The sequence below is a fragment of the Triturus cristatus genome, chromosome 4_1, assembly GCF_964204655.1.
Source record: "Triturus cristatus chromosome 4_1, aTriCri1.1, whole genome shotgun sequence".
NCBI classification, from domain to species: Eukaryota; Metazoa; Chordata; class Amphibia; order Caudata; family Salamandridae; genus Triturus; species Triturus cristatus.
In genome coordinates, this window is record NC_140585.1 from 320,734,816 (window position 1) to 320,761,596 (window position 26,781).

Here is a 26,781-nt window from a genome sequence, read left to right on the forward strand (position 1 = left end):
CCGTCCTCCCCGCCATCCGCTCAATGATCCGCGCTTAAAAGCGAGCCCAAAGTCCACGCCAGTAACACTGGAGCGAAGCGACACCCAGCGATAACGCTCCGGAGTCTCCCAGTGGCCTGAAAAGCGGCCGGCGCCGCACCGAAAGTTGGGGCCTATATCCTCGGCTGAAGCCGGGGCATCGATTAAGGAGGCGCGACCCGGGTGCTGCGCACGAGACCCGGGATCGCTGCGGTGAAGTGCCTTCAGCCCGGAAGCCAGACGGACTGCCCAGAAGACGACCCGGGGGTGGTGCCCAGAGCCTGAGTGCCTCGGCGGGAGCCCAATTCCCAAACGGACTGACAGCACATCAGTGGTATTGCTGCATCGCCGAGGTGGGGGCGAGGCGGCGCTCCGGCTGTGCATTTGCGGCTACACGGCATCTGAGACGCCGGGAGTGACGGGGCTGATGGCCTGGATGGACCGGGGGCTGATGTGAGGGCCTGAATAGACGTCTGTGACGCCCGAACAGCATTATATGAAGTACGTGTACCGCCTACACAAGCCGGGTGCGGCGGCGGTGATCTGCGTGACGGCGACGCACCGCGCCCTTTATGGCGAGGGCCGCGGATGAGTGGGACACACGGGCGCATGCGGCTGTAGGAGCCTCAGAGTGGTGGTGAGTGGCTCGCTGGTGTGCCGTCCCCCGTGGGCTCTGCCCCCACGCAGTGCCGGAGCCTGAGGAGTGGCGGCACCGCCTCGAGCACAGCGTGGAGTGAAGGGGCGACTGGTCCTGGGGCCCTGCGCTCTGTCCCTTGTGCCATAGCGCTAAAAGCCGTCTATATAGCCTGGTCCCCGGCTCCGTCATGAGCGGTAAAGGGAGTAGGGCGCATCAGCAAGGGAATTTGGACAAGTACGCATATACTAAAGACTCTACCCCGTTGACGGAACGCGCCGATCGCACAGAGAGGGCCCCCGCTGCAGCTGGCCCGCCTAAAGTGACATTAGAGGATGATATGGCCACCCTTACTAAAGTGCAAACACTGGTGGGGTCTATTTCCACGGACGTGACACTCCTCCGCGCTGACTTCCAGAAAATGTCCACCAGAGTCACGGAGGTTGAACAGGTGACTGCTACTCTGGCGAAAGACTCTAGCTTTCTGCTTTCAAAAGTGTCGCAACTAGAGGCCGAAAACAAGCGCATGCTCAAGAGGCTTGATGACCAGGAAGGGCGCTCCTGTCGCAACAACGTACGCATCACGGGCATTCCGGAGAGCGAGGGGAGCCCAGCCATGGATCTCTACGTGGAGAACCTCATAAAAACTGAACTGCAACCCAGGGGACTTTCTGCCTTCTTTTCGGTGGAGCGGGCGCACAGGGTGCCCGGGGGTAGGCCTAAGATCAGAGCTTCCCCCCGGCCGGTCCTGGCCCGTATTTTTAACTTTCGCGATCGAGATGCCATTCTCCAGACGGCCCGCGTGGCTCTACCCTCGCGTATACAGAATTCGCAAGTGTCCTTCTTTCCGGACTACACGGCGGCTGTGTCGGCGCGCCTGAGAAGTTTCTTGGAAGTAAAAAAGAGACTGAGGGCCCGTGAACTTTCCTATTCCATGTTATTTCCGGCCAGGCTGCGGGTGGTAGCGGATGGGAAGACATGGTTTTTCGAATCGCCTGAGGAAGCGCATGATTGGCTTGAGGGATGGCAGCAGGTGAAACATTCAGGACGTTCAGACAGGTGAAAGCGGCCTACTGGAGAGACGGAGGACCCCACTGGCCGAGATGGTGCTGTGGAAGCTGCGGCCCGGCTGCAACACAAGGCTTAATCCAGAAGCGATAAACTTTGACTTTTTATTGGACGGTGCAGGGTAAGGGAGACGGCTCCTAGGTGGTGAGGTGTCTGCGCACTCCTAATGTAGCTCGGAACATTTGGAGGCTCGAAATGGGGATGTTTCTGGTCTTTCTCGGATCTCCCGCTCCTTGCACAGAAGTTAGGTATTGGGGTATGGGTTCTGAGCACTCTGCTGAGTTGGGGTGGCGGGCAGTTTGGAGTCCGCATGGCAGGGAGGCAGGGAGGGGGTTGGGGGGAAGGGGGGTATTTCTTCAGGTTTTTTCAGTATTTACGGTTCAAATTGAAAGTAATGTATACAATGCAGTGCACACAGCCACTACAGAACACATGCTGCGCGTCGATCCCTACGTGCTGTTAATTACCCTCGATCTCACGCTCTCTAATGTCTGCTGCTTGTGAGGGGGAGCCTGCGACGAGTTCCTCCACTCCGATACCGCCACTCTCCCTACTCACGTGGAACGTGCGTGGCTTGGGGGACAAAATTAAACATGGCCTAGTCTTGCATAGTCTCAAGAGATGCGCTCCAGCGATTGTCCTACTACAGGAAACCCATCTGACTAACACCACTAGTAAGGCAATGGACCGATGGGGCTACAAAATGGTGGCGTATTCGGAATTTACCTCCGGGTCTATGGGGGTGGGAATTCTGGTACGGAAGCAGTACCCATTAGTTATACACAAACATAAAACGGACAGATCGGGGAGGTTCGCGGCGATAGCCACCCAGTGGGAGGGACGCCCCCTTAACATAGTCTCCGTTTATATTCCTCCCGCAATGCATGCCACTGCACTGCCGGCACTTAGTGAGTTTCTCCTTGACCTACCGGAAGAGGAACTGCTCCTCGGCGGCGATTTTAATGCAGTTGTAGATGAAGCACTTGATAGCCACCCTCAGCGAACAGGTGGGGCTGGAATGTCCCGTTTCTGAAGTTTTGTTGAAGCCCTGGGGCTGTCGGACTTGTGGCGGCTGCATCACCCAACAACAAAGCACTACACGTATCACTCGGGGGTGCATAACAGTCTCACTAGGATTGACTACTTCCTGGGCTCCGCTAATTCTCGACAGTGTTGAGATCAGACCATGGGGTATCTCCGACCACTCCCCGCTACTTCTGAAGTACGAATGTTACCGCCTCGCACGTCGACGTATCCCTTCAATATGCCCCGGTTATCTGCAGGTCCCCGCGATCCACAAGGCGCTTTCGAAGGCATCGAGCCTCTACTTTGCGGAAAATGCCCACTCGGTTGCCTCACCGACGATTTTGTGGGAGGCATATAAAATGGTCCTCCGAGATCAGGCGCTCACTACCATAGCAGCGCACAAGCTAGCGCATCTGGCAGAGCTGGAGTCGATCGAACAAGAGCTGCACTCGGCAGAGGCACGACAGGCTCGGGACCCCTCTCCGGAGTCGGCCTCGGACCTGAAGACCGCACAGACCAAGTATAGGGCGCACCCTCACAGAGTACACGAAGCGACAGTTGATAGCCACGCGGCACAAGATATATGACCTGGGTGATAAGACTGGGAAGCTCCTGGCGTGGCTCGACAGGCGGGAGGGTGGAACCAGGTGGATAGCGCAACTCAAAGCTGACGAGGTCGAGGTGCTGACGGAACCCAATGCGATAGTGGGCGCTCTTGCGCGTCATTTCCAGCTGGTTTACTCCTCCACCTCCTCCATGACAGAGGAAGAGGCGGGGACATATGTGCGGGATTTGGCGATGCCCCGGCTCACCCCTGAGGCGGCGAGTGTCTTGGAGGCTGACATCACAGTAGAGCAGGTACAAATGGCAATCATTGCGCTGCAATCGGGTAAGGCGGTGGGACCGAATGGCATTCCGGTCGAACTCTATAAGCGGACAGCCGGGACGGTTGCCCCTCATTTGCTTAATATGTTTACAGATAGTCTCCGTGTGGGCGAACTCCCACAGGACCAGCGAACAGCCACCATAGTGGCTATACTGAAACCTGGCAAGCCTGCTTTAGAGTGTTACTTGTATCGTCCCATATCGCTGCTGAATGCAGAGGCGAAGGTCCTTGTGAAACTTTTGGCGTCCAGACTAACACCGCATTTGCTAGACATTAAACACCCAGACCAATCTGGTTTTATGCCCGGCAGGAGCACGGCCCTTAATTTGCGGCGCTTACACGGCATGTTGGCCCGAGTGGGGCAATTGCAGGAGCCAGCGGTGCTGCTCTCGTTGGATGCGCGAATGGCATTTGACATGGTCGAATGGCCCTTCCTCTTCGCAGTACTATCGCATTTGGGCTTTGGACCTAAATTTTGTGCATGGGTCCGGCTTCTCTATACTAAACCACTGGCCCATGTTGCCGTTAATGGACATATGTCTGAAGACTTTCCCCTGACGCGTGGCACTCATCAGGGGTGCCCCCTATCGCCCCTGCTCTTCGCCCTTGCGCTGGAGCCCTTGGCGGCTTGGATCCGCTGGGAACCCCTGATACGGGGACTTAAGTGGACAAATGACTGGGAAGACCGCATCTCCCTCTACGCGGATGATGTGCAGCTCTATCTATCGTCCCCGAGGTGCTCAATCCTCGCTCTACTTAACATTTGCGAAATCTTCGGGAGAGCGTCCAGCTATACGATCAACTGGTCAAAATCGGTAATGTATGTGCTGCGCGGCCCTTCCCCTCGGCTCCCCGCGAACTGCCCACTACAGACGGCGCTGGGATCGTTTAAATATTTGGGTATCCACGTCACGGCAAACCATGCGGACTTCCTAAAACTCAATCTGCAACCCCCACTTGACCGGCTCAAATGCGATGTGCGTCACTGGGGTGCGTTGCCGCTCACGTTGCTGGGGAAATCTGCCCTGTTTAAAATGATGGCCCTGCCTCGATTCGTATATATACTGGAAAACACACCGTGTCGCATACCGCCGGAATACTTCCGCGCGGTAGCAGCGCAGGTGACTAACCTTCTGTGGGGTGGCAGACCACCGCGTATAGCACAGTCCAAATTAACTCGCGGCTGGTATGATGGAGGGATAGCGCTTCCAGACATTCAACTCTATTACTGGGCGGCGCAGCTAAAAGTAATTAATCAGTGGCTCCATGTTCCGCGCACAGACCCGGCATTCAAAGCCGATACTGGGGGAGCGAGGGGTGCTGTCACCCCTGTATGATGGTAAACTGGCTCCTGCGCTCATCGGCCCACTTAGACAGACCGTTGCCATTTGGCACGCGGCGCAGGCCAAGTTAGGGTGGCGCGGGGTCTTGACACAACTCACACCTCTGTGGGACACAATACAGCTCGGGAAGCTCAGAAACAGCAGGGGCTTTGATAATTGGGACAATATTGGGATCTCCACAATTGGCGACATGTGGCACAGGGGTGACATCATTACATTTGAGCGCCTTCAGCAGCAATATGAACTGGCGTCCTCCGAATGGTTCCGATACACACAAATCAAACCCGCCTTACTGGCGAGGTTGACACCAGGCGCGGCGGTACCGGAGGCATCGCCCTTGGAGGACCGGGTATTAACGGATTATATGCCCAAAAGGGCCACATCGCTTACATACCGCAAACTGATCAACAACCTACCTGACCCAGTGGGTCCTCTCCGTGAGAAATGGTCCCGGGATGTGGGGGAATTTGATGACCCGGAGTGGCGGGAGGCGCTGGCTTCACCGCGTGAGGTGGGTATACCATCGAGGCTCCGACGGGTACAGCTCCGCATTCTGCACCGCTCATACTACACCAGACACACTCTGCACAGTATAGGTAGTGCGTCACATCCGTTCTGCCTGCGCGGCTGCGGGGAGGTGGGAACCTTCCTCCATACCATATGGGAATGCCCCGTACTCCAGGAGTACTGGAAACAGGTGATGCGGACGCTGTCGCAGTCAGGGGGAGTCTCACTAATACCAGAACCCAGACGCTGCCTGTTAAATATATGGGAACCTAACGACCTCTCGCGCCTGGCGCAGGGCTGGGCTACGCTAGGGATTATGATAGCCAAACGCAACATAGCTCAAAAATGGGGAACAGGGGAATTGCCGAGACTAACCGCATGGGGAGCAGACATGGACGAGGCCATGTTTGCTGAGAGGTCGGCCTTTATTAGACGAGGCTGCCCTCGTAAGTGGAGTAAAGTGTGGGGGGCGTGGAATAAATTCAGAGGTGGCATCTGTGACCCACCCTCCGATTCAGACGATGATGCCTCTGACTCAGACTGATGCGGGGAGGCCCAGAGGTATAGGCGCGGGGTGGTGGGTATTGATGATATGCACTGTGCCTTCCTCTCTGCCTACTTTTTGGGAGTACTGCTATAACAACAACAGGGCAGGGTTTAGAGAGTATTATGAACGGCTCTATGACTCCCCGGGGCCCCCCCAGGAGGAAGCCTTGCTTTTGTATCTGACTGCTCAATCCGTGGCGTGACTGGATAAGGCCGCTAGTGATCCGCTGGGCCTCCCAATTCGTGCCGCCGAGATTCGAGCAGCGGTCCGGGATATGGCCAGCGGTGAAACACCTGGGCCTGACTGCTCACCGGCCGAATTCTATAGCACCTATATTGACATACTGGCCACGCCGCTTGAACGCGTTTATGCCTCTGCCTTTCAGGCTAAGTGATTACCACCCAAGCTACGTGAGGCACTCGTTATCCCCTTGCCCAAGACGAAGACTGAGCACGCTCCCTTCACTGAGTTGCGTCCTCTCTCCATGTTGAACATGGATTTTAAAATACTGAGCAAGATATTGGCCCTGAGACTTCTCCCCCATATGCGTCGCATGGTCCATGTTGATCAAAATGGTTTTATTCCCTCCTGCTCAACGTCCAATAACCTCAGGCGGTTGTACCACGTCCTGTTTCACTTGGACCTGCGCGACTATCCGGATGCAGTGGTGGTGGCAATTGACTTCGAAAAAGCATTTGATACCCTCTGTTGGGATTTTTTGTGGGCGGTTATGGGTAGGATGCAGTTGGGAGAGAAATGGCTGCAGTGGGTCGGTCTGTCTCTATGGTGAGCCTTCTGCCAGAGTGCGCACAGGGGCGACTGTTTCGACTTCCTATTCTATTTGTTGGGGGACCAGGCAGGGATGCCCCCTGTCGCCATTGCTCTTTGCTCTGGCAATGGCGCCCCTGGCAGTGCGGATCCAGAGGGAGGAGCCGGCTTTGGGGATACCCTTGGGCGGGGGCCGTCACATTATCTCACTATATGCAGATGATGTCTTGATTTATCTTCGTGATTGAACACAGGAGGTCCGCCCTATATTGACCATCCTGGAGGAATTTGCCATTTATTCCGGCCTGCTCGTCAATGGGAAGAAAACCTTTGTGTTTCCGCTGCACCCCTCCGTGGACCCCTGTCCTTACTGACCACCATAGAATGGGCGCCGATATCGTTTAAATATTTGGGGATACGGGTCTATCATGCACAGGCTGATTTATTTGAAGGAAATCTCGGGGGCGCCCTGCGGGCACTTCGGGGGCACGTGGCCTTTTGGCGCACTCTTAAGTTGCCAATTATGGCACGGGGGGCGTTATCTAAAATGGTGGTCCTGCCCCGCCTAATATATTACTTTGTTAATCTCCCATTTCTGATACCGCAATCCTCGTTTAAACTATTAGACGGACTCTTGAGAGATCTGGTGTGGGATGGTGGCCGCAATAGGGCATCCTTGCAGATGCTGCGGCTCCCGTTAGTAGATGGTGGTCTGGGGACCCCGGACTTTGAAACCTATTATCTCGCGGGGCAATTCAAGTGGCTAGCCAGATGGATTGATGGCAGAGACTTGGCCACACTGCCGCTTCCCACGGGTGCTGTGCAGACTGAGCTCTTTCCCAGGCTTCTCTGCAAACATCAGAAACTTCACCACATGGGCGTGTTGCTTTCCGTGGCGGTGCGATGCTGGGATAGGTGCATGTCACGTTCCAGAACTAGTTTGTTATACACCCCTAGTCTTCCACTGGTGTGTCTTCATCAGACTGGGATGGGTCCCCCGTTATCACAGCGCCAGCTGGCGGATTGGGAGGAAGCAGGCGTGTTGACAGTTGGAGACTGTTACAGGGATGGGGAGCTGCTCCCTCTGGATGTTTTTATAGACTATCACGAACTCCCGGCAGGGCAATTCTTAAACTACCACAAAATAAAAGGGGCGATGCAAGCACTGTGGGGAGACGGCACGGTTGAACCCGAGACCCACCCGGACCTCCATTTGGTGGGGACGTTGGGTTCAGCGTGGCACCTTGTGCGCTGGCTCTACATTGCGATATTGGAGTTGAGTCTGAGTTCTTTATCAAGCCTTAGAGAGCGATGGGAGGGGACCCTGCATAGGAGTCTGTCAGACAAGGAGTGGCACAAAATCCTGAGGGGCCACAAGAAAGTCTCGAGGAATACGGCCTTTAAAGTCCTTCAATTTAATATACTCCATCGAACATATCTTACTCCGCACAGTTTGAATGTGGTTTATAGTAGAGTCGACATGTCCTGCGCCAGGTGTCTGTTGGAAGATGTGGACTTCGACCACATGATTTGGTCCTGCCCACGGATCTCTGCTTACTGGGTTGGAATATTGGAAATTTTTAATAGGGTGCTGTCCCGTACGTTGGTGTGTGCTCCTGAGGTTTGCCTGTTGGGCCATTTCCTGAGACCTAAAGCCTGTAAGTTAGGACAAAGGTTTGTTGATCCGGCCTTTCTTTTAGCTAAAAGACGGATAGCGCTTGGTTGGAGAGCTGCGCATCCCTACTGGTGACCTTATGGGAGGCGGATGTCTTAAGTTGGGCTAGAGCAGAGGAGCGGGCCCTGATTGCGGAAGATAGGATTACCAAACGGCGTCGACCATATGCGAAACCATTGGGTGATATCCTTAGAGCCTGGGAGGTCCGACATGTATGAGCTCGTTCTGAGGGAACCGACTCGCCGGAGTCTACTGTCTAGGATGTTCTGGGCGTTTGTCACTGGGGGATCCCATTTCCCCCCTCCCACTTAGGGTGGGGCGTTGTGCCCCCCTCTCCCCTCCCACCTCCACTTGGCTCCATCCCCCCACTCCCCTTTCTCTCCCCGTCTCTATCTGGTGAATCTTTACATATTTTCTCTCTCATATAGGAGCACGTGTACCCCTGGCAGTTGTTAGGTGTTTTGTTTAGTTTATGTAAGTTTCATTTTTGACAGTTTTATAGATGTGAGTCACTTTTCAGATTTGTGTTTTTTATTTTATTTTATTTTATTTGCTTTGGCCTTACATTCGAGGGCATGATGATCCTTCTGGGTATATTTCTTCCCCTTTTTTTTTTTTCTTCAAATATATGTCGACAATCGCGGGTGGATTAGCCTGTAGAAGATTAATATGTGGTCTCAGCGGAGAATGTTTTGCAATCTTTATCACATTGTTTGCACTTCTTAGTTTCTCCCACTCTCAGGTCCCACAAACTTTCTTGTTTTTGGGGCTGCGAATTGCCAAATAATGTGGGGTATTCCTATTTCAAAAGCATGTTAAACTGTCTATTATGTAATGGATTTTCTTAGTCAATAAAACAGATTTTCAAAAAAAACAGGGCAGGGTTCTTCATATGAACCCATACAATCTGCATTTTCATGGGAATGGGCGGCTCCAGCTAAGTGGTTGCAGAATTGGCATATGTGGTATTGGCTGCGCATCTCATCCATCCACCAAATCCATCTATTCTTGCTCCTGGCTGGCTTTCTGGCCTGGAGTGAGTACTATATGGCTATCCCTTTCAGCCTAAACTTTCAGATATACTTGCGATTGTTCTGTCCTCTAGGCCAGGAATTTCTTGCCATGGACACCTTTATGGTTTTTTTACCTGCCCTTTTAACCTTTTCACATTTGCCCGATCAGCCCTATTTGCTTATGCTGCAGGTTGTGATATTATTTTTTAAGTGCTTATATTTCCCTGGGCGCCCTTTCAATCAATCAAGGATTTATAAAGCGCGGTAAATCATCTCTGAGGGTCTCAAGGTGCTGGATTCGCTAACTGCTTTGTGGTGATCTGTTCACAGCCAAGTCTTGCATCCTTGCCGGGGCGATGAGGCGGCCCTTCTGTGCAGGGAGATGTTGCTCCAGGCTTTAGCAGTCATGTGTGAGAAGTAGCGCACTCTGCTGTTGCCTCTGCGGATCCGGGAGGGTTTCTGCGAGGAAGAGAATGTGTCTGGTCGGTTGGTGTAAGGTCATGCATTTGTTGATGTATGCTGGTCCTTCATTGTGCAGGACTTTGTATGCTTGGGTCAACATCTTGAACTGATATCTCTTCTGGATCGGGAGCCAGTGTAGCCTCCTGAGGTGGGATGTGGGTCCGTCTGGAGAGGTAGAGGATTAGTCTTGCTGCTGAGTTTTGTATTGTTTGTAGCCTCTTCAGGAGGAGTTTGGTGATTTCTACATAGATCGCGTTCATGTAGTCCTGACTGCTGGTGACGAAAGGCCTGTGTGACTCTCCTTCTATTGTTGAATGGCAGCACCCTGAAGATCTTGTGGAGCATGTGTAGGGTGCGGAAGCAGGCGGATGACACTGCGTTTACCTGTTTCTTTGTTGATAGCTTGCTGTCCAAGATGATGCCGAGGTTGTGGCGTGGTCTGTCGGTGTGGGGGATGGACTGAGTTCAGCAGTCCACCATGTGTCGTTTACATGGCAAGGAGTTGTTTCCAAAGATAAGGACTTCAGTCTTGTTCTTGAGACTGTTGTCCTTCATCTTTCTTATGTTACTGTGGGACCTTAGTTTGGTCCATACATATTTTAATGCTCTTTGATGTTGCTGACCATTAAGACTGTGTTCTTCATTGAGATTACTTTTGCATGCTGCATCAATGAGCTACTAGTCCTATCTGAAAGAAACAGTTAGTTATAGATTCCTTACCTTCAAATAGATACCCCTTAGAATTACCCCCAGGCGTCAGACTGGAACCGGAACGTTTTTTCGTCAGCAGTACCTCTGCGTGTCGGAAGGTGGCGTCGGTCGGCTCCGTGTTCGTCGTTGGCGTTGTGGTCGCCTGGATGACGTCGCGGTAGCTACTTATACGCCGTCCTCGCGCGCTGACATCAGTTCTTTTTTTTCCACGCCAGGCAGTACTGATCTGGAGAGAGCAGTACCTCCAGTCACTTTTTGACTGAACTTTATGAACGACTTTTGTCGATGTCTTTTGAGTCCTTTAACTCCTAGTGCACGTAGGGATGCCCGGCTTAAAGGTTACAGATCCGCACCGCGTGTGCCTCTTTTGCCTGGAGCGTGACCATGAACCCAAGTCGTGCTCCGACTGCCGGTCCATGGCTCCGAAGGCTTTGCGGGAGCGGTCCTGAAAACTTCTTGGGCGCCGGCAGTCGGCTCTGCTCCGTTCGAGGTCCTGGTCAAGAGGGAAGTCAAGGGACCGGTCGCGTAGCCATCATCATTCGTCCTCTAAGTTTTTGCACTCGGGGTCACGTAAGTCAAAGCACAAGAAGAAGCTGAAGAAGCATCGCCGCTCTTCGACTTCTCCCTGTCGGTCGGCTGATGCGACGAGGGATGTGGGCGGTGCCCCTCACGCGGAGCCTGCTGAGCCAACTCCAGGTTTCCCCCCCTTGCCGGGACCCGGAGCCACTCCTGCCCAACTTCGTACGTTCTACAGGGCGATGCATGCCATCTTTGGGCAGCCCGAACCCGCCGGCGCTCCTTCGGGCCCGCGGACTCGGTTGGGGGGCCTAGGCCTTCTCCGCCGGCAGCTCTGGCCCGGATGCCCCTCTTGGATCCAGGCCTGGATCCAGATCGGCACCGGTTGACCTTATTACACCTCCACTGGCGCCGCTTCCTGCGGCACCGCACCCCCATTCGACGCCGGTCGGCCCCCCGGCCGGTGTCGACCCTGGCCTCCATCCTGCTGTGTACATGGAGCCGGACTTGCGTCGCTGACGCCGGATCCTGCGCCGAGCGGGGTTTTTGTGCCCCTGTTCACTCCTGGGGTCCCTTTTAGGCCAGATTAAGAACCGTAGGATGAGTAGGAAGACTGGGAGGGGTCAAGTGACACTCTGATCGAGTTAGAGTACGATCCGGACTGAAGAGAGGACCTGAGGGATGCCAGTGGTCTTGATACCTCCCCTGACCTTCACATGTTGTCTCCTCCTAACTTGGTTGCGGAGGAGGGAGCGTCATACGCAGTGGTGTTGCATAGGGCGGCCGAGGCTCTCAACCTCGAACTCCCTACAGTGGCGGTCAGGACTAACCTCCTGACAGAGGTGCTTCAACCGCAAGCAAGCTCTTCGGATCCCTTGCTGTAGTTCAATGAAGCCCTCACCGACGTCCTTTTGGGCACCTGGTCCAGGCCCAACACGGGGGCTCCCGTGGATAGGATGATTGCCTGACGCCACCGCCCGGCTCCGGGCGCCCCAATTTCCTCTCCCAACACCCCACCCCATAGAGCTTGGTGGTCCAAGCCTCTACCTCCGAGAGCACATTCCCTACTGCAACACCAGATAGGGAATCCAAGAAGCTGGATCATCGTTAGAAGAACATTTTCTCTTCCGCCAGCTTGGGACTGCGGTCTGTAAACACCGCATGTCTATTGGGCCTTCTCCAACAGAAAGTCACGGCTCTCTTGGCCAAGGGAGCCATTGAGCACGTTCCTGTCCCAGAAGTAGGTCGTGGTTGTTACTTCCACTACTTTCTGGTTCCCAAAAAGGACAAGGGCCAGGGTCCTATCTTGGATCTCAGGAACGTCAACCGCTTCCTCCTGAAGGAGAAGTTCAAGATTTTAACGCTTGCTCAGGTCTTGTCTGCCCTCTACCCTGGAGACTGGTTAGTAGCGTTGGACTTGCAGGATGCTTATTTTCACATCCCCATTCTGCCGGCCCACCTGCGTTACCTGTGGTTCACGGTATGCCACGAGCACTTTGTTTACTGTGCTCCCCTTTGGCCTTACCAGCGCCCCTCGGGTGTATACGAAAGTGATGATGGTGGTTGCAGCTCATCAGCGCTGATCGGGGGTTTCACTTTCACCCTATCTCGACGACAGGCTGTTGAAGGTGGGCTCGCCCCAGACTGTCGTCTCCCACCTCTAGACTACGGCCGACCTCCTGCATTCGCTAGGGTTCTCCATCAGTGTGCCGAAGTCACACCTGATTAACTCTCAGAAGCTCCTCTTCATCGGAGCGGTTCTGGACACAACGCGTTTCGGGTCTACCCTCCCAAATAGCGAGTCTGGGATATTCGGGCTATGATTCCGATCTTTTAGCCTCTATCCCGGGTTTTGGTCCGGATGGCCCTGAGGCTGCGGGGCCTCATGGCCTCCTGCCTCCTGCTGGTCGATCATGCCAGGTGGCATATGCGGGCTCTGCAGTGGGACCTGAAGTTTCAGTGGGCGCAGCATCAGGGAAATCTGTCAGATTGTGTCCAGATCTCGAATGGCACTGCACGACAATTGCAGTGGTGGATCACGAACCAGGATTGGGTCTACGGCAAATCCCTCTCCCTTCCCCAACCAGAGCACACAGTGGTGACGGACACATCCCTTCTGGGATGGGCGGCCACATGGGAGAGGCGGAGATCAGAGGCCTCTGGTCTCCGGCGGACTCCAGGATCCACATCAACCTTCTGGAGCTCCAGTCTTGCACTCAAGGCATTCCTCCCCTCTGTCCTGGGAATAGTAGTGCAGGGGTTCACAGACAACCCCACCGCCATGTGGTACTGTAACAAACAAGGCGGGGTGGGGTCGTGGACCCTATGTCAGGAGGCTCTACGTCTCTGGACGTGGCTGGAACGTCAAGGCATTTCCTTGGTGGTTCAGCACCTGGCAGGTACCCTGAACGCCAGGACGGACAAACTCAGCCGCAGGTGCATGTTGGATCATGAATGAAGTCTTCACTCGGAGGTGGTGCAAGGTCTCTTTCAGCAGTGGGGAGAGCCTTGGTTAGATCTATTCGCCACCGAAGAGAATGCGCAATGTCAGCAATTCTGCGCGTTGGAATTTCCAAGGTGGCACGCGCTAGGCGACGCTTTTCTTCGCAAGTGGAGTTGCGGTCTGTTGTACGCCTTTCCGCCTATACCACTTCTGCCCCGAGTGCTGAAGAAGATCAGGCGCGACTGGGCCCAAGTCATCCTTGTGGCTCCGGATTAGGCAGAAAGAGTCTGGTATCCCGAGCTGCTCAACATGGCCATCGATACTCTGACGCGACTGTCTCTTTGAGATGATCTTCTGTCACAGCAGCAGGGGACGATCCTCCACCCGAACCTGTCCAGCCTCCACCACCTTGCATGGAGATTGGGTGGCGGCGGTTGACGACATTTGACTTGCCTCCCGAAGTTTGTGATGTAATCATGGCAGCCAGGTGTCCCTCCACTAAGACTGTATACGCCTGCCGGTGGAACAACTTTGTGGCATGGTGCACAGCAAAGGCTGTGTCCCCCTTTTTGCCCCTCTTTCTGAGGTTCTCTTCTTTTCTTTGGCCCAGCGGGTCTCTGCTCTGGGCACTCTTAAGGGCTATGTTTCAGCCATTTCTGCCTTTCTTCGGCTTCCTGATCACCCTTCTCTTTTCAAGTCCCCGGTTGTAAATCGTTTTCTAAAAGGCATAACTCATCTCTTTCCTCCTATTTCTTTCGTTATGCCTCAGTGGGACTTGAATCTGGTCTTGACATATTTAATGTGCGCTCCTTTTCAGCCGCTTGACAACTGTCCCTTAAGACTTTTAACTCTTACGACTGCATTCCTGGTGGCCATCACATCTGCCAGAAGAGTGAGTGAGCTCCAGGCTCATTCATCCAAACCTCCTTATCTGGCTGTCCATCTGGACAAGGTTGTCCTAAGGACCCGTCCATCCTTCCTTCCCAAGGTTGTCACCTCCTGTCACATGGCCAAACCATCACTTTGCCCACCTTCTTTCTGCATCCGCATCCTTCCAAAGAGGAAGAGAGGCGCCACTGTCTGGACCCAGAACAGGCGCTTTCCTTTTATCTGGATCGCACCAAACAGTTCCGGTCGGATGACCAGCTCTTTTTTGGCTACGTGGGCGCCAAGAAAGGTCTGGTCGTACACAAGCAAACCATTTCCAGATGGATCATTTTGTGTATTAAAGGCTGCTATTCTCTATCATAAAAGGAGCGTCCAGTGGGGCTGCGCACCCACTCCACCAGGGCGACGGCTGCCACTACTGCTTTGGGACGAGGACTTCCTCTGAATGACATCTGTCAATCAGCTATGTCGGCATCGCTGCACACGTTTACGAGACACTACTGCCTCGACAGCCAAGTCCGAAGAGACGGCTTCTTTGGCCGTTCTGTTCTCCAGGACTTACTGGTGTGATCTTAGTTCGCAGACCACCCACTGGGGTTGGTATTGCTGGGGTATCTATTCTAAGGTAAGGAATCTATAAATAACTGTTTCTTTCAGATTAACAAGTTACTTACCTTTGGTAACGATATATCTGTAAGAAACATAGGTTAGTTATAGGTTCCTTACCGCCCCACTCATCCTCCCCGGTCTGCGAACTGAGTTCTAGGGTTGAGGACATCCCTTCAGGGCCCTAGTTTTGTGCACCAGTGGTCAGTGTCTTGCATGGCTCTGCGTTTCTGGTGCGGAAAGTCATGTAAAAAACTGATGTCAACGTGCAAGGGCGGTGTCTAAGTAGTTACCTCAATGTCATCCCGGCGACCACGACGCCAACGACGAATGCGTAACCGACCGACGCCACCTTCTGACGCGCAGAGGTACTACTGACGAAAAAACTTCCTGGATCCAGTCTGATGCCTGGGGGGAATTCTAAGGGGTATCTATTCTAAGGTAAGGAATCTATAACTAACTTATGTTTCTTACAGATATATCGTTACCGAAGGTAAGTAACTCGTTCGTCTGTGAAGTTGCCATATAACACCAGACAAGTTAGTACTCAAGACTCTAACATCCTTCCTGCTGAAAGTATTGCCATCCCTTAATCGAGGGTAGTACATCACACTCCCCGCTTTCTCCTCTCTGCCTCATCCCTCTAAGGAGGAGCAGAGGCTTCCTTGGTTTACCCAAAGAGAGCTCTTAATTTCTATATAGAGATGTAAGGGATATAAGGAGTTACAGGGTAGATGACTGTTTCTTTGTTGGATTTGCCGGTGCAAAGGAGGACATGGCAGTTCAAAAACAGACCTTATCAAGATGGATAGTCTACTAAAAGATGTGCTTTGCCTTGGTCAGAAAGATGCCTCTCTGGGCCTTATTGCTTATTCCATCATAGAAGGGTCGCCACTATGGCTTTGGCTTGACATCTACCAGGATGCTACATGGGCATCCATCCACACTATTACCAAGCACTATTATGTTGATTATGTTGATTTTCTGGTCTGCAGGCTGGACTAGTTTACAAGTTTAGCTCCGCAGAACCAGCAAAGCCTACTCTTAAAACGCACCCCTTTTTTACTGTGTAACTATCTTTTCAAAAGGTGAGCAGCATACAGTTAGAAGTATTCATCAGAAGAACAAGTTGCTTGCCTTCGGTATCTCTCTATTGTGGATACTCACTCTAACCGCAGAACCTCACTGTGCCGTCTAACTTCGTGTTCTGTGGAGTAGACTTTTGGTAGCTCATAAGGTTTGATGTTAAATAATCACATTGTCTTCTTATTGTTTTGTTGTGCGTCATCATCTGTGGAAGTTATTTTGATATTCAATACGTAGGGGTGTTGGCTATATACATCTCCGAGTTGTCAATTCTGGAGCAGGGGAAATGTGCTGAGTGGTCGTAGGGCTCCACCTGGGTGTGTGCAGGAGCTTTTGCAGAAATAAGTTCTGGATCCAATATTGCACCTTGAAGGATTCAAAAGATGAAGAATATGTGGTTAGAATATCCACCAAAAGGGCCTTATTGAAGGTAAGTAACTTGTTAATCATCAACCTTGACCATATTTCCTAATGTATTTATTGATTTTGGTTAATAATAATTTAGCTTTGCCTGAATTTTAAGAGGAATGTCAAGACCCATCTAAACGTTAACAGAAATATACCTTTCTTTCCACAGAATGGCACCCACTATGCATACTTGGATCAGCTTGAGAGTTTGTTAGCAAAAGGTCGTCTGATACCTGTGCGCCTTGATTTATTGCCACAGGTAGATTCACAGGTTGTGACAGCCTGGTCTTGGAGAGATCGCTTAGGGCGGGCCTTCCTAAAGAAGAATTCTAGTTACACTCTTTTACAGGTAATGTTGATAAAATTAAGCTGCTATCTCACATTACCATGATATTTATTTGTCCTGTTTTATAGTTGTCTCTCTTGATTTTATTTCTCTTTCCTTGCAAATAATACTAGGTATTGAGTCCTCGCAGTGATATTGGTGTTTACGGAAGCAGCAAAAGCAAACGAAAGAAGGTTAAAGAATTAATGGAAAAGGAGAAAGATATAGACCTGGAATCTCTTATGCAGCTGGAAGACATCATGGATGAGTCTAGAGATAATGCTGCAGTGGTAAGTGTTTCCATGTGTGGGTCATGACAATTTTCCATAGCTGTATCCCTGTAACATAAGAGGACTGTTTTGCCAGAGACTTCCAACTGCAGATGCCTCACCTTTGGAATTTTACACTTTCTCTTTCTCTTGATGTGCGAGACTGGATCCAAAGCTTTTGTTGCAATTGCCCCCATTCACTGTTAGGTGGTGCCATCAGACGTTGCAACAGCTTCGCACTGCCTCTGCAAGTGATAGCAAGGAGTTATATATAGGGACCACTTCAGCCCTCTGTCGCCAGTTCCTTTCTTTCCACACCCTTTGACTGTGACTCTACTTCCAAACTAATAACAAAATTTCACCAACTGCAAAATCATTTTTCTGGATAGTGTGCTAGGAAATCATCTCCACCAAACACATCAGGCTTCCAACTGTGCTGCAATTGAGAAGTGTTATTGTATTTCTCCAAGCACTAGAAGCAGGAAGCTTGCTCGCTAAACTTTAGACTCGCTCTTCTGTTAAGTCGCAGGACCACTTCCACTCCAGGTTTCACCCAACCCAGTTTGCCCCCATCCTCATACATGGCAAGAGACAAGCTATGCCATAAATGCAAGAAGTTCAAGCAGAGCTCCCTACTCCGAGACTGGTCCCAGTGAGCCCTGGCCTTTTGGGAGATTATGCTGCAGCTTTTCTAGCCAAATGATCCCTTTGAGCCTCCATGTGCGCCCCTCCCAGCCATCACTGACAATGCCCCCGCCACTTCTGCCCTTAAGACCTCATCAGTCTGACCTGATCTGGTGCGGCTTTGGCTTGAGTGGTGCCCACTCTGTAACAAAACCCAGCACCTGTTTACAATCCAGAGCTGCTGGTCGCTCATGCCAGTCCTGTATTTGGCTATGACATAACCAAGTAGTAGCAGCTACAGTTGCCTTAGCCCCAGTCTCTTCCTTGATGCCAGTACGACTGTAGGCTTCTAGCCTTGTTGGTTTTGGATTAGTATTCCGTTCAAGGTCTCCAAAATGTCCAAAATAAACAAAGAAGGGGGTATCCTTAAATGAGAGAAGGTAAAGACCGTCTGTCTGTTAGAGAGTTCTCAGAGAAGTAAAAAGAGAAATTATTTCTTTTTTATGAAACCCCCTCACTCACCAACCTAGTTGGTGACATGCTTCATCATCGGGGTCCACCCGAGCAGTCGAATACCACTCGGGTGTGCTTCAACGCCTGATTACAGCGGAGCAGGTTTGTTATTATATCAGTACGTGTAAGTGACGTGTGTGAGTGAGTGAAATAAAGTTAAAAGTAATCCTACTGTACTCCCTAACAAATTTAATATGGAGCAGCAGGGTCACGATTAAAAAGGTGGTGAAGTGTAATACTAATGTAGGTTTAATTTGACCTAAAGTATTATCCAAATATTGACGGTCTACATGTTTCAACATTTGAGTGTAATCACAGGTTTTCGTCAGGACCTATCGACACACCGGGCGGTCTACACGCACTAAGGTGCATCCAACCCTGGAGCGTCTGTGTGCCACCTACATATACTTGCGAAGGTGGTGAAAAGGGTTCAGGGAGTCCTCTGTGTACAGATGAACCTGAAAAAGCACATACAGTTCTGGGCAATCAGAAAATGATCTATTTAGAATTAGAATGAACAGTGCCCATTTCCGTGTGAACTCTCATTTTTGCGCATATAATCACCTCATTCTGAGTTATGCGCCCCATGTAATTACCATTGGTTGTTGGAACCGAGCATTTGTTCCATATTATGCGAAATTAGCATCAACCCACTAAATCATTGTGGAAATCGTGGGTGTCTTACGGCTACACAGCAATTGTGAGTATACTTGATGTGTGATTCTACAGAGCGGACAAAGACGCACGTGAAAAAGACTCTATTTGTGACATGCGTGCGCTAAGGAAATTATTTAAAAACAGAACACGGTGGAAAAAAGGAAACGACTCAAGACTCACTCGCGATTCTTACTCGAATCGTGTCATGGGCTCATAAGGGAGACAGACTGTGCTGCATTACTGTTGGACAAGAAACACAAAACACGGGCGGCAATGGTCAGAACACTTAACTCTAAGTGCCTCACGTGTGCGTGGCCACCAGCTCTTCCCTACATTCTCTTACCTCAGCTCACCGACTGCCTGCCACAAACCTGCGGTGCTTCCCCCAGGCGCCCGGATGTTACTGAATGGGCAGCAAGGCTTCAACTAAATACTCCTCACTTCCTGGTTATACGTCACATGACTAGTGGGCGTGGCCTGGAGTGAGGAGACAATTCTTAAAGCGACAGGTCGATTTCTGCCGGTGAATGGCTAGTCATAGGTGAGAAAATAAAAGGAGTCAAGAGTGATTATTAAAAATATATTTACATGGAATAGGACCTTCCACACGTAGGAGGAATGCTACAGAAAGGAAAACAGTAGTTCAGTTAAAATTACATGGCACAATGAGGTTATTTGTTCAGCACAGAGTTCCAAGGTATGCAATCGTTCATACCATGTTTGTGGGTGGACAATCTGTGTATCCAGCGTTGTTCTTTTTCATACAGATATTTCTGTGTGTTAGTACCAGTCACAGTTTCAATTATCGTCCAACGCATATCGTTGGGTGTATGATTGTGTTGAAGAAAGTGTTCTGTTAGACGCGTGGTTTGTTTTTTGCATCTAATAGTGCTTCTGCGCTCACAGATCCTCTGCTTCACTTTCCTTGTTGTCATCCCTATGTAACGAAGTTCACACGGGCAGGTAATTAAATATACTGCATTAGTGGTGTTACAGTTTGTATGTTTTCTTTGTGACCATTCTCTGCCAGGTTCTAGGGATAGTGTTTTTGTGGCTGTGGTGAGATGGCACACGCTACAGTCACCGCATGGAAAATGACCTGTAATGTTAGGTAGTCCCCATGAATTAAGGACAGTACATCTTGTTGGTGTTTCTGGTTGTTTTGGTCTGGTGTGTACCAATGCATCTTTAATACTCCTTGCTCTCTTGAAAGAGAACAAGGGTTTTTCCCATTTTAGATTGCCTGTATTCAGGATGTTCCAGTGTTTGTTAATTGTCCTTATGACCTGGTTAGAGATAGTACTGTATGTGGTGACGCACGTAAGAGGCGTGTCCGTCACTTGTTTCGGATTGGGTTCCGACAGTGCCTCACGGTTCTGATTAGCTGCCCGTTTTTTGCAAGTTGCCAATATCTTTTCGGGATATCCTCTGTCTGACAATTTGTGTGACAGGTCATTAGCTTGGGAGCAGAAGTCAGAGCTCTTGCTACAGTTTCTCCTAATTCTGAGATATTGTCCGAAAGGGAGGTTTTCCCTGAGGGGCCTAGGGTGGAAGCTATCAAACCTAAGTAGATTGTTTTTCGCAGTCGGTTTGTAGTGTGTGCGGGTTTCAAGGGCCCCGATCTCTATAGTGATCACAACGTCCAGAAAGACTAAGGACTGGGTGTCACTACAGTGAGTAAATCTGAGATGGTCATCGCAAGTATTTATCCGTAAGAAAAATTCATTTAGAACATTCTGGGGTCCATTCCATACTAGGAGTACATCATCGATGTACCTGCGCCATAGTGTTATGTTTCTAGAGAAGGGGTTGGATGTGGTCAGGATGAACTTCTTCTTAAAGTCGTAGACATAGAGTCGTGCCACACTAGGAGCGAAGGTACTACCCATAGAAGTACCGCCCGTTTGTAAATACAGGGTACCCTCGAACTCAAAAAAATTCCGTTTCAGGGCTAGAGTGGCGCAGTCGATGATAATCCCCTTGGGCGTTCTATGGGACCATTCTGAGTTCTCGAGTGACTGCTCAAGCACGTTTAGGGTCGCATCCTGAGGGATGCTGGTGTAGAGACTTTCAATATCCAGGCTGACGAGGATGGTGTGTTCCTCAACCTGGATTGTTTTAAGTAATGACAGAAGACTTTTGGTATCCTGGAGATATGTTTCCGATTGTTGGACCATAGTCTTGAAAAAGAAGTCACAAAATCGTGATAGTGGCTTCAGGAGTGAACCAATCCCAGAAACATTGGGCCTCCTTGGTGGTGGGAACTTATCTTTGTGCAATTTGGGGAGGATGTAAAAGTAAGGAATTTTGCCTTCCGTGGTTGTCAAGTAATCTGCCTCCATTTTGGAAATCTCATTGTTACAGGCTGCTGAGTTAACCAATGACTTGATGTCACATTTTAGGTCATTAGATGGATCAGAGGGGAGTGGGAGGTAATTTCTCCTGTCAGATAACATTCTCAAACATTCTGCTTGAATCCTTGCTTTATCCAGTATGACCACCCCATCACCCTTGTCAGCTTGTTTTTAGGGGTGGGCGGAATTTGCGAAATTAACTTTCGCAAATTATCGCGAAAATGTTGAAAATTATCGCAAACAAGCGGAAATATCGCGAAGATGCGGAAGTTTTTTTCCGGCATGTTCGTGAGATTTTCTGCATAGTTGCGGGTCGCCAACTTACCCATGTGGTTGCTTGCGGGCGCGGCCATCTTGTTTTGAGTTGTCTCGCGGTGCATGATCGCGAGAAGAAAGACGTGATCGCGCGACGCATGATGTCACTGCGGGCGCGAACTGTCGCGAGACAGCGCAAATGGCTAAAAACAATACAACATCTCATGGAGAACGCGACCGGATCAAGAAAACTTGTCGGCGAACGCAGGGATTCAGGTAAGGCGATCGCGCGCGCGCGAGAATGTATTATTTTACAGCGCGAGCAAGAAACAAATTATCGGCAAGCTGCGGAAACCGGAATTTTTGACATTTTCGCGCTCTCCGCGGAACGCGAAAATGTAAAATTATCGCAATTTCCGCGAACGGAACGAAATTTTCGCCCAGGCCTACTTGTTTTATTACAATGTCCTCACAGTTCTTGAGACCCTCTAAAGTAATCTTGCAATCTTTGTTGAGATTGAAAAACGGCTTCTTGTCTGGTAATCTCTCGATTTCGTTGAAGACCGCTTGTTCAAAGGTGCTTATTTCACCAGGGACCATGTGTGGTGGTGGTGTAAAACTAGATTTGAGTCGTAGTCCCGTCTCATTAGTGTCAACAATTGGTATGTCATTACTTTTAGTTGCAACGAACGCTTTTAGTCTTAGTTTACGGAAGAAAGTGGCAAGTTCACAGTGTAGATTGAATTTATCTAGTTTAGGTGTCGGGACAAAGCTCAGTCCCTTTTCCAAAACTTGTTTTTCTGCCGACGTGAGCTCTTTTTTCGACAGGTTTGTGACCAGGCTCTGTTGCTGCTCGTCCCTGCCTGGGGTTCCTTGGTCCTGCTCCTCGTGTTGTGTCCCACTGCCCCCTCGTCTTCTTCCCAATGAACCTGTTGTTGATTTTGCGGCTTCCTTCGTCCTCTTCCCCTCCTGCCTCTCCCTAAAAAAGGCGGCCTGAACATATTTTGCGGGAAAGAGGGTTGCATGAAAGGTGGTTGCCAACCGTACATGGGATATTGCTGATGTGGATTGAAAAGGCCGGGTGGTCCCCCCATCATTGGTGGATTTACGGTGGGCCAACCACTGAATGGTCTTGATCTGCCCTTGTTTCTGTACCTCCCACTGTTCGTGCCGGAGGTACTACTATCGGATGAGTCATTACTCAACTGATCTGAATTCCTGTCAGTCCTAGGGGGGGAATGAAGTCTGGGTCTGAGTACGGATAAGTTTTTACAAATGAAAACCGTTTAAGATCTCTTTGGAATTTCTGGATCTTTTGTTGTGTCAGGTTTTCTTTGTATTCGTTGAGTTCTTTGTTAATTTCTTCTAGTTTTTTCTTATAACCGATGATGGTGGTTTTAATGTGTGTCTCGGTGAGCTGTATTTCGATAAGCATAGCGTCTGATAGTCTTTTGGCGGTTTTAACTATCAGCACTATCCAGTCTCGTGTACAGTGCCACGCTATCTGGGCCCAATCCCTTCTAAAAACTGGGTCATCTAGAAAAATTTGTGGGGCGTTAGTAACTAGGAGACCTTTGGGTGCCATATTCGTCCTTAGATATTCTGTCAGAATTGTGCCATGTAAAATAGTTCTGATTCTGTTCCTCTTGTTTTCTGAGAGTGAATTCCAGTCAGTGGTCTGGAAGATTGTCTGCGAGATGTTGGTATCAGCAAACAAAGAAGATTCTGCCAGAATGGCATCAACATCCTCTGTGGAGTAAGTCAGTCCTGGGTTTTCCCCCATCCTAAGCCGTGTCTGAATAAATAATGAGTAATCTCTCACAGCTGTGCGCTGCCTGAATACAATATAACAAAAGAGAGAGAAAGGGATTTCACAACTAAGTTGTAAGGGGTACTCCCAGTCCCCTGAGGTATACAAAATAAACAAAGAAGGGGGTATCCTTAAATGAGAGAAGGTAAAGACCTTCGGTCTGTTAGAGAGTTCTCAGAGAAGTAAAAAGAGAAATTATTTCTTTTTTATGAAACCCCTCACTCACCAACCTAGTTGGTGACATGCTTCATCATCGGGGTCCACCCGAGCAGTCGAATACCACTCGGGTGTGCTTCAACGCCTGATTACAGCGGAGCAGGTTTGTTATTATATCAGTACGTGTAAGTGACGTGTGTGAGTGAGTGAAATAAAGTTAAAAGTAATCCTACTGTACTCCCTAACAAATGTAATATGGAGCAGCAGGGTCACGATTAAAAAAGTGGTGAAGTGTAATACTAATGTAGGTTTAATTTGACCTAAAGTATTATCCAAATATTGACGGTCTACATGTTTCAACCTTTGAGTGTAATCACAGGTTTTCGTCAGGACCTATCGACACACCGGGCGGTCTACACGCACTAAGGTGCATCCAACCCTGGAGCGTCTGTGTGCCACCTACATATACTTGCGAAGGTGGTGAAAAGGGTTCAGGGAGTCCTCTGTGTACAGATGAACCTGAAAAAAGCACATACAGTTCTGGGCAATCAGAAAATGATCTATTTAGAATAGAATGAACAGTGCCCATTTCCGTGTGAACTCTCATTTTTGCGCATATAATCACCTCATTCTGAGTTATGCGCCCCATGTAATTACCATTGGTTGTTGGAACCGAGCATTCGTTCCATATTATGCGAAATTAGCATCAACCCACTAAATCATTGTGGAAATCGTGGGTGTCTTACGGCTACACAGCAATTGTGAGTATACTTGATGTGTGATTCTATAGAGCGGACAAAGACGCACGTGAAAAAGACTCTATTTGTGACATGCGTGCGCTAAGGAAATTATTTAAAAACAGAACACGGTGGAAAAAAGGAAACGACTCAAGACTCACTCGCGATTCTTACTCGAATCGTGTCATGGGCTCATAAGGGAGACAGACGGTGCTTGCTGTTGGACAAGAAACACAAAACACGGGCGGCAATGGTCAGAACACTTAACTCTAAGTGCCTCACGTGTGCGTGGCCACCAGCTCTTCCCTACATACTGTTACCTCAGCTCACCGACAAAATGTCCTGCATGTCCGATAGGTGGATTATTTATTTCTGCTGGTCTGTAGTTCGATTTGCAGAATGCCACTGTCCATGACACTCTACAGCACACCTTCTGCCTCCAAGAAGACAAGGCATTTTTTGTGATAGGGCTGAATCTTCAGCTACTGATGATAAAGATCAAGGAAAATCTACTGAATTAAATCTTGCAGCCTGGACCTACTACTTAAGAGACATTGTTGTTCTTTCAAAATTAGCTTTGATAGACATATTAATGGCTAGCCAGTCTAAGCCGTGGTCATGTTTCTCTCCTGAGTTGCCTTGCGGACCTGGCCTTTCTGACCCATATTTTGAGACCTTGGCGGAAGCTAGCAAAGTTAACCCCAGTTTATTTTCCACTTCTCCATTACATACGCATTCCAAGTGCATTGGTGCTTTCAGAAAATTAGTCCTCTCCAGTGTGTCTTTGAGGTCCTTAAATGCTGTATGCCTGCTTCAACGCTTTACACATTCCCTTTGGGATATGGCTTGCAAGATCTTGCCGGCTGTTCTTGACTCATTCAGGAACGCTTTTGCTAAAATAATTGAGGACAGATGGGACCCAGCTACATATGTTTTAAGAGCTAGTCTTCTAACAGCTGTGTAGCTCCTGGCATTGGCACCAGTGTGGTGATTAGGCGTCATACCTGGATGCATTCCGTAGCATATTCCATTTGATGACTCCAGACATTTTGGGTAAAGAAGTCACTGTGCATTGGAACGCTCTAAAGACAGTCATGCTACAGCCTTCTCTTTGAGGGGTTGTTATCCTATGGCTCTTCAATACCAAAGGTTTAGAGAATACTTTTGGGATCTTGCCTCTCACCAATGGCAGCCCCTGCAACCCTAACAGCTAGTGCAGCCCAATCCAGGATCAAGAGGGATTGGTGGTAGAGGAATTTGTAGCCACCATAGAGGACAGCAGTTCTCCTCCTACGTCCTCCTGCCGTGACTACAGTGCCTCACTTTGATTTCTTCACCCATGGTCATTGACAGCTGTAGGTAGCAAAATTAGTTTTCAACTGCCTGGCTGACATGCAATTGCCTTGGACCAATGGGTGGGTATTGCTGGTTGTTCGATGTGTTTATGCTTTCCCTTTTTTATCTTCTCTCGTTCCTTTCCCACCTGTTTATGTTCAGACTTTGGCAGATTATGCCTCAATTCTAACTCAGGAAGATAAGTGACTGCTTGCTGTCAATGGAACCATAAATCCGCGTACACATTTTTTTTTAATACTGTTTATTGATTTTTTCCGCCTCTGTACACCAATTCTATACAGTACAGGTTGTGCGTATGTTCGATCATACAGTTTCTATTAGTGCATTAATGTAACAGAGGTTATGTTGACGGCTTATTTGTAGAACAACGCTATAGTACAACATCGATAGAGTTTGTTTCTTCTTAAAGAACACACTTTGTTTGCGTAAATCTATGCTGTTTTAATTATTGACTTTGTGGATATGTACCGACTGAATCTGATGCTTTTTTTAATCTGCTTTTAACTTAAGTGTAATATTATATTTTATCATGTATGTTTAATGATCTATTTCCATGAGATCGAATAAAGATTAATTTGATTCGAATCTAACTGACCGTTCTGACACTTACCTAAGTTTTCTTTGAAAACGTTTCTAAGTGTCCGATTCGTCCACTTTGCCAAGGCTTGTTTGCTGTTGAGTGAAATTGATTTGATTTATTATTTTTTTATTTTATTTTTTTAAAAATCTTTTTATTGTTTTCGAAAAACAGAACAAGGTCACACAATACAGATCTATACACCCAAATCATCGTTGATTTGATTTATTATTGCTTGGGAAAATCTGTATTTCCTGTGGATCTTTTTCATTCTAGTATCTACAGGTGATCCAGTGTTAGTTAACCCAATTATTTTTGGAGCTGAATCAGGGAGAGAAGTAGGCTGATAACACATGGGGTCATGCATTTTTTCCTTTGTGAAAACTTGAACAATAACAGATTTGCACCGGGTCGGAAGATGCCTGCCTTACACACAGAGCTAAAAACATTTACCAGGAGCGGTGACCAGAACTCTGGATTAGCCTTAAAGATGTATCCATGGGCACCCCATTGGGCCCAGGAGGCTTTTATTATGGGGCGCTC

General features: G+C 49.5%; 1 protein-coding gene across 7 annotated transcripts in view; it reads left to right on the forward strand.

Moving 5' to 3' along the window:
* KDM5A (lysine demethylase 5A) overlaps positions 1-26,781 on the forward strand; it is a 1,031,636-nt gene that overhangs the window by 735,682 nt on the left and 269,173 nt on the right. For all 7 annotated transcript variants that reach the window (XR_014981238.1, XR_014981239.1, XM_085652274.1 and 4 more), the window contains 2 exons: positions 16,775-16,954; positions 17,065-17,220. Coding sequence is in view for 5 of the 7 variants with exons in the window: in XM_085652274.1 (XP_085508400.1) it covers positions 16,775-16,954; positions 17,065-17,220 (336 nt within the window). In the remaining 2 variants the exon portion in view is untranslated. The remainder of the gene's footprint in view (positions 1-16,774; positions 16,955-17,064; positions 17,221-26,781) is intronic.